The 8,462-nt window shown below is 38.3% G+C and overlaps 1 protein-coding gene across 1 annotated transcript in view; it reads right to left on the bottom strand.

The window, feature by feature from the left end:
• Positions 1–617: 617 nt before the first annotated feature.
• The window catches only part of ube2ql1 (ubiquitin-conjugating enzyme E2Q family-like 1), a 52,140-nt gene continuing 44,295 nt past the window's right edge, over positions 618–8,462 (bottom strand). The window contains exon 2 of the mRNA XM_020534298.2: positions 618–1,981. Coding sequence (XP_020389887.1) covers positions 1,850–1,981 — 132 coding nt within the window. The 3' untranslated portion in view covers positions 618–1,849. The remainder of the gene's footprint in view (positions 1,982–8,462) is intronic.

Consider the following 8,462-nt stretch of genomic DNA (forward strand, 5'->3'; position numbering starts at 1 on the left):
AGTCAAAATGCTGAGAGAACTGGTGTAGATAAAATTCTATCATCCTGTTCATTCAAAATACTTCCAGTTTTCATATCATTTGAAGGTTTTGAGATAATGCCCTGAGAAGCTTTTGAGAAGATCTGAAAAAGGTGTTCAAAATTCTGAACATCTAGATAAAGTAGTTAATGTGGAAGTTTTTCTATTGGTGAGAAGATTTAGAACTAGAGGACACCAATTCAAGGCAACTGGAAAAAGAAGCAATAGTAACATGAGGAAAAGTCTTTTTGGCAGCAAGTGATAAGGATCTGAGACATACTGTCTGAAAACTGCGCTTAAAGGATACAATTTTTGCTTTAAAAGGGGAATTAAAATAAGCACCTGAAAAGAATGAAGTTGCTGATTGTGTGGAAAGGGAGGAGGAATGACACTAGCAGAGTCGCTCTTTTGAATGGTGTTCATCTATAATGTAAAGTTCCTATGATTCCATGGTGGATATTTGGGCCCAATGCTCTGCATGAAAATTGAAAATAAAATTGTGTATTGATTCACCATATAATCTGCTCTATAATTTGTATGATTCAAAATGAGTAGAAAAATACCAGATTCTAGGTCCAATAATTAACTACAATGAAGAGCAGGTTAAAAAGAGCATTTATTTTCTGTCCAATATGATATTTTCTTCCATTCTTCTGACTTTCTTTGCCTCTTACACGCCTCCCCAATTACTTGGTCATTAAAGAACTAAACAGAGATAACAAGATAAGTGCAATTGATCTCGTTCAGACACTTTTCATAAACTTGTTTCCTTGAGGTTTTTCCCTTCGGTCAGAATGTCTGTCACATGCTCAAAAGACTAGGCATCTGGCAAACCACAAATAAATTAAACAAAAAAAAACACAAATGTCATTACCACTTGACAAAATGTAATAGCTCTTGACACAGAACAAATGACAGCAACATTCTTTCAGCAAACTAGCAACCACTGATTCCTTAAACATGCAGATACAGTAGGAATTAAAACATCTGAGTCATTTAAGACATGTATTTATTGCAGGACTTTGAAGTGTATCACTGCAGTGTCTTAAAACTACTCCTCTACAAACTATCATAAGCATGTTGCTTTCCTTAGTCCCACACACATTTGATTTACAATTCTATTATTAACCCTGACATTATTTAGCACATAGGCACATTTACCTTGTGAGATGTTGGTTTGAATGGCAGAGATGGGTCCCCCTGCCAAAGACTGTTTTCATAAATAATGTACAGTAATGCCAATCAATAACGACGCTGAAACACATTAACCCTCCTATTTTTGTCTCACTGGAGTTGAAGTTAGAACGATTCATTTTCCATGATCAATAACCAGCTACATGACATGTAGAATTTTAATTTTAGCCACGATAGAGCACAGCTCCACAGAAATTACAATTTTCAAGTTGCATTGACCATTGACCTGTGAAAACAGCACAGCAAAATGTCAACTTATGCTTGCCACCTGGGTATTAAATATTAACTGCTTCATTTAAATTTAAATTAGTGAAATGGCGATAAATGGAACATACGATGCCATTTGTTCATTAACATGGAGAGAAGCATACTAAACTGTAGTAGGATAGGAAAATGATGCAAACACAATGAAGCACAATCAAATTCAGTTGAACCTGATCTCAGCAATCAAACAGATCTCCCCCAAAATAAAAGTTCCTTCAGGCATTTATCTGTAAACATCTCTCTCCATAAATAACGTAAATGTCTCTTTAGTATCGCCATGTCTAACTGAAGCTGAAATAGAAGGAATGGATCATACACAGCACAAAGAAGGTGAAAGTGTTTTTGTGGTTGAAAATGTTGGGAGCGCTATGCCTCAACCATCGGATACAGGTGGAGTAACCCAGCCATATTTCTCATGTGTCTTCACCAAACTTTTGAATGTTGCTTCAGCTTCTTTACGAGTGAAAGCTTTCTTTGTCTTCCCTACTTTTCTGCAAATTCGTCCCTATATCAGATGAAGAAAACAGAAAGTAAAATGGGTCAGTACTTCTGTTCACTGCAATGACAGGAAGCAACCAATTCTCACATAGTCAAAGGAGCACCATTGTCTTGAGGAGGTGCTTATAAAGAAAACAATGGTCCTCCTTTAAGCTTACCAACAATACTAAAGACTGTAAGGATGTGCAACATTAACAGGCAGAGGGAAGATCAATTTTGGTGTTCCCAGCAAGAAGCCTGATCTACAGCTCTTAAAATATTATTTAAATTTGAATGACAACAAATTCACCAATCAAGTGAATACTCATCCATGGAAAAGCCAGCAGATGAGTCTTAGAGGACTACAGGTAGACTGATCAGTTTGGAACAGTTGGGACAACTGGTGGAACAGTTTGGAAGGGATACAAGGTTAGGAATAATGGGGTGGCATTAGTGGACTGTAAGGAATCAACTGAATAAAAATTGGTTGGGTGATTTGGTTTGCTAGATTACGTGCCAGATGGTCCAGATGGAAATCTCCCCAAGAATCTATAAATCTGTTTAAAAAGATTCATTGCGAAACCACTGTTAAGGAGACTGCAGCTAAGCTCATATTTGTACTTTCCTCTGATGACTGATATTTAAATATACTGAATAAAGAAATGTTTAAAAATAAAATCAACATATTATCTGCATCAACTGCCACTTGTATGAAATGAAGTATGTCAACAGTCACACCATTGCTCACTTATAGAGAAGACACATTAAAATGGTTCAGGATAATTGTGGGTGATATTTTTCAGATGCTAATGGAGAAGAGGTTTGATGTTGTTGCCAGTCAAGTGCATCTAGTGTGAAGAGGATGCACCAGAACCACCTGGAAAGATGATGGCTGGGTGTTTGTTTCCTGTTACATACACTGAGATGACCTGACTGCAGATTAGGAAGAAAATGAGACTTGAGGAAAGATGCCAAGGTTGTTTTTCCCAGCAAATTATTGCAGCAATTACTTCTCCCATTTATACAGACAAGGATTTTCTGTTCTGATTCGCTCTTCTAAGTTGCTTTGCAACAGTTTGAATCATATGCATGGCTTTATAGCAAAAGGTGCATTTTCAAAAAGAGTGTTATGGTTCCAGTTATTATAAACTAACTTAATAGTTTAACATAATAAGTATTTCCAGCACACAGTAGCTGAATACTCAGTTCCTGGCATTTACAGAGAGCTACAGGACAATGAAATGCATGCATTAATGTCCTTGCAAGATGCAAAGTGGCAAAATAGGGTAGTTGCATAGAAACTTGGTGGGAATGGACAGACTTAAGAATTGTGTGAGACTGTTGTTAAAGATCAGAAAACATGAAATTTTACAGTACTAATACCATATGCATTTGAACAGAAGTGTGCTAATGTACATCTCCCTGCCAACATGATTTTAAATTTACATAGACGAGGGTTAACGCTCCATAACGTAATTAAATACTGACATTAAAATGTAAAAGTATAAGTACTTACATGCTATATCCACTGTTTGCAATTGTTGCGGAAGCAGTGATTACAGATATTATTGCACACTCTGTTGGGTTGATGTTGCAACGGTTATTTCATAAATAAATGGTTGTCCAACTGTGCACTTTCTCAATTATTTTAGACCAATCAGGAGTTTCTAAAACCTCTTTAAACTATTTAGTAATAATCTTTGCTTAAGGGCTGAATCTTTCAGATCTTTCTGTTTACATTTGTATTACATTGAGTTTTTATTTGGAGAGTTTTTCACCCTGAAGCCTAGTGAGTTTTCTCACTGTATTTTACCAAATTACCTCATTAACTATCTACCCTGCTCCTAAGGTGTCAGTCACATCTGATGCAGGCCCCATTTTACCATGCGCTATTTCCAGAACAACTTGCCACTCGGCACATCTCCTGGAATTCAACAGCATCCCCTGTGCCATCTTAAAAAGAATGTTGTGCACCTGTTCGATCTCTGTCAGTCCAAAGCAGCTCTGCACAGCTCCTGACATTTGTCACAGCACGGCTGAAAGCAAGAAATTGGCACTTGGAAGGGATCTGGAGGGCCTGCTGGACAGTGTGATGCAGAGATGGGACTTCCTCTTCCACCTGGGCCAGCAGTGGAGGCCAACATACCAGGCTGTACCAGCCTGGCCTGAGGTAGCCATCCATGTTAAAGCAGCCTCAGCCGTCTGAAGAAGTGCTCAGCACTGTAAGAAGGAAATTAACAACCTTCTCCACTCCAGCAGTTTAAATGCGACCATTTTCTCTCTGATATCTCACTGAATGAGAGTATGTTTGCGGGGAACATACAAAATGACTGTAAAAGCTTCCATTGGCATGTGAAGAGAAAAAAATTAGTGGAGACAAATATAGGTCCCTGAGAAAGAAGTTATAATGGGGAAGAAAGAGATGACAGGCGAATTAAATACATATTTTGGTTATATCTTCAAAAAAGACACAAATGGTATCCCACAAGTGTCAGGGAATACAGGCCTAGTGACAGGGAGGAACTGAAGTAAATCGACATTAATAGGAAAATGGTAGAGGGGAAACTGATAGGATTGAAGGCTGACAAATCCCTGGGCCTGATGATCTACATTCTAAAGTACTTGAGGAAGTGGCCCTAGAAATAGTGGATACATTGGTCACCTTTCAAGATTTTATAGATTCTGGAACAGTTTCTATGGATTGGAGGGAAGTCAATCTAACCCCATTATTTAAAGAAGGATGTAGAGAGAAAACCGGAAATTACAGACTGCTTAGCCTGACGTCAGTGGTAGGGAAAATGCTAGAATCCACAATAAAAGATTTAATAGCAAAACATTTGGAAAACAGTGACAGGATCAGACAGAGTCAGCTTGGATTTACAAAAGGGAAATACTGCTTGACAGATCGACTGGGGTTTTTGAGGATACAACTATTTGAGATGATAAGTGGGAACCAATGGGATGTTGTTTATTTGGACTATTAGAAGGCTTTTGATAAGGTCCCCTATAAAAGATTAGCAATTATAATTAAAAAGCATGGGATTCAGGATAGTGTACTGACATGGATAGGGAACTGACTGGCAGAAAGCAAGCACCGTAGGAATAAACAAGTCATTTTCCGAGTGGCAGCCCGTGACCAGCAGAGTGCTATTTCCTAAAAGGATCTCATCACCCTTGCACCTCTGTGAAGGATAATGTTAATGACCAAGTCTATTGCAGGAGTTATTGGAGGGTGCCACCCAAGTGGTCCAGGCACCGCAATTACATCGTCAGATGACTGATCACCTGCACAATGGTTGTACAGCCTCTGGGGTTCCTGCAGACTGGTTAGTAGCCTTCTGTTCAACAGTATCCCTTGCCCCCAAGGATCCAACTATGGATTGGGGTACAGTTAGGAATTACCGTTCATGTCTGTACCAGTCTCCTTTCATCTGGTTAGCAACAAAGAGTGCTAGCAAACTGTGTACTTCCCTGAAAATTCTACATTACCCCTTTAGTGAGGTCTTTAACAAGTTTAGGAAGGTAGACAAGGTCACTGTCCTGGCACTGAACACTGCCAGCACCAGGAATGGTACAACTAAACTGACATTCCAGCCAGTGCTGATATTTTAAGATCTCATCTGTGTCTGTTCATGCTTCCAGTGAGGCCCAAAATGTTCACCCACAGTTTCTCACATTAACTACCCAGACAGCCTTCCTGACTAGCCTTGGTGGTAAAAGCTCTCTGCACTATCCTTAACATTTGCTTGACATGTATTTGTGAGATTCCTCTGTTCATTATTTTAATTAAGTCATAATATTTAAAATAAACAAGTTAATACCTACTGTATATATGTGAGTATAAGTCAATCTCATGTAAAAGTCGATCCCCTATTTTTGGCCAAAAAGTCAGGAATTTTCCATATATCTCATGTAAATGTCGACGCTAGGTCTTCACAGATAACAAACCAACATTTGTGATACCATTATCCAGTAGATAAATGTTACGATGAGGAAATGAATCTTTTTATTGTGCTATTATGTGGTTTAAAATTTCTTCCTCATTTTGTATTAAAATGGCCTCCAGAAAAAAAACAAAAAAACAGCAGTGTTTAAACTGAAAGTTATTGAAGTTGCAGAGAAGACAAATAACTGTGTAGCAGCAAGAGAATTTTGTGTTTTGGAGAAACTTGTGAGAGTCTGGAGAAAGATATCAAACCAACTTCAGACAATGCCAAAACGAGAGTGTGCCAACTGAGGTAATCCTAACAATGGCCACAACTGGAGAAAAAAGTTGCTTAGTGAGTACTTGAAAATCGTCAAAATGGAAAATCTGTTAGTCATGAAGCCATCCGAATACATGCATGAAACAAATCAAAGAAGGATGGAATTTCGGATTTTAAGGAAAGTGCTGGATGGTGCACAAGGTTCATGAGAAGGCATGACTTAGCACTTCGGCAGAAAACTAAGATTGCACAAAAGCTACCTGCTGGACTAAAAGATAAAATATTACAGTAATTACCGTAATTTGTTTTTTTTTTCTTTATTTATTTAGAGACACTTGGGCTTCTGCTAATAATATGGTATTTTGGACTGTTGTATGAATTTCTGCCCCACGAAAGTGGTATTCATGTAATAGTCAATCCCACAAATTTAATCTTAAAAAAAGTCTAAAAAATTTGACTTTTACACGAGTATATACAGTATGTTAAAATAACACGGGCAGAAATTTAAAGCAAGTGCACCTTCCAGTTCACGAAAAAGATGGTTTCCCCTTGAATTTGTATCCTTGTGAATTGTCCTGATGAGTGTAATACGAAAAATTTGACAAAACGTCTTTTTGCAGCAATAAGTGAAACCCGAGTCAAATAAATTTAGTGTGAAATTCCAATTAATTATTACTATTCAATGGAGTTAAACATTAATGGATGCAAGTACATGGCAAATGCTCAAAAGAAGATTGGCTGACCTGGTGAGTGCATCATGATACACCAACACTAGTATCGAGATAGAATATTGTTGAATCGCAGCACTAAAGCAATCATTTTCCAACTTTCCATTCCCATCAGGGAAACCTGCTTCCTGAAATCACATTGAAAAATGCAGGCATCCACCGCGTGCTGTTTGAGTTATTAATCATAGATAGTGTATTTCAGTTTCTGACATACATTCCTATTAAGCAAAGATTTCTATTCTTAGCCTGCTGAGAAAAAAATGACTCCTTCTAAATAAAGGTCACTTAGTGGAAAGAAGCAGAAATTATTGTTATAAAATGTCAATATTTAGATTGGACAGTGCTGATGAAACATTTTGACGAATACCATTGAATTGGACTTGATAGTCTCAGAATGATGGCAAATGGAGCTCGATGGCTACTTTCCACAAAAAGGAGCATTTAGCTTTATAGGCTTTTGTGTTATAGATGAAGGATACTTTTTATTTGCTGTCGGGACGTGACCATCTCTGGCAAGGTCAATGTTTATTACCCATCCCCAACTCCCCTTGAGAAGTTAGTGGAGAGCCATCTTCTTGAACCACTCCAGTCCACTGGCTCCAGGTATACCCACAAGTGCTGTTATTTATGGAGCACCAGGATTTTGACTTAGCCAAAGTAAAGGCTTGGCGATATAGTTCCAGACCAGGAATGGTGAGTTATCTGGAAGGAATATCTGACACCATTCATATGAGGTTAGGAATCCAGGAGTTATTAATTTTTAAAAAAAAATTAACTCCACAATTGAGTAACTTTCTTTCACAAAGACATTTGCTAGGAATTTCCAGAGCTGTTTTTGTTCTGCTGCTATTACATATGCTAACATTTCTGACAAAGTTACCGCAGGAGTGGGGTAGAAAATGTGATGAAATTCCCAATGATAGGACTCATACTACATACATGATTATGGGCACGAACAATCAGCTCAAAAGGTGGAAGTTAGACAAGTGTCATTGGTATCTAAAATGAGCCCAAATTTGTCCTGAGATAACATCTACATCTGTATATTTTACAGTAAGGGTCACTGGTCAGCAATCAAACTCAGTGGATTGAATCCAATTGTACTGCCATCTGACATTAGTTTGTTGATGTTCCAACTCAACTGTCCATCAATATATCAACTCTATTCCACTACAGGAACTCACACATAATTTTGGATTCTTGTGTTGTATATTCTCTGTCTACTTTTTATGACCAGGATGTTTTGCCATACCTACGCAATCTGAATTCCCTCGGCGTACATTTACATGCACAAATTACTGTTGCTCTGGTCCCAAAACCTATTTTTCTGGGCGATTTTAATCCAGTCCAATGCAGCAGGAAAAATGGTAGCTGGGCCCCAATTAATTGTGGGTGAGATCACACGTCAATCTGCTAGCAACTACAAAACACTCCCTCAAATGATTAAATCAGAGAAGGGAAGGGGCCAATATGAGAAACTGGCCTGTTCATATCCTTGCAGCATCATAGGAGCAGAGAGGCTGACCCTTCAGGTCTAGGCCCGAAACGTCAGCCTCTCTGCTCCTATGATGCTGCT

This window comes from Rhincodon typus, chromosome 2 (genome assembly GCF_021869965.1).
Source record: "Rhincodon typus isolate 14 chromosome 2, sRhiTyp1.1, whole genome shotgun sequence".
Classification (NCBI taxonomy): Eukaryota; Metazoa; Chordata; class Chondrichthyes; order Orectolobiformes; family Rhincodontidae; genus Rhincodon; species Rhincodon typus.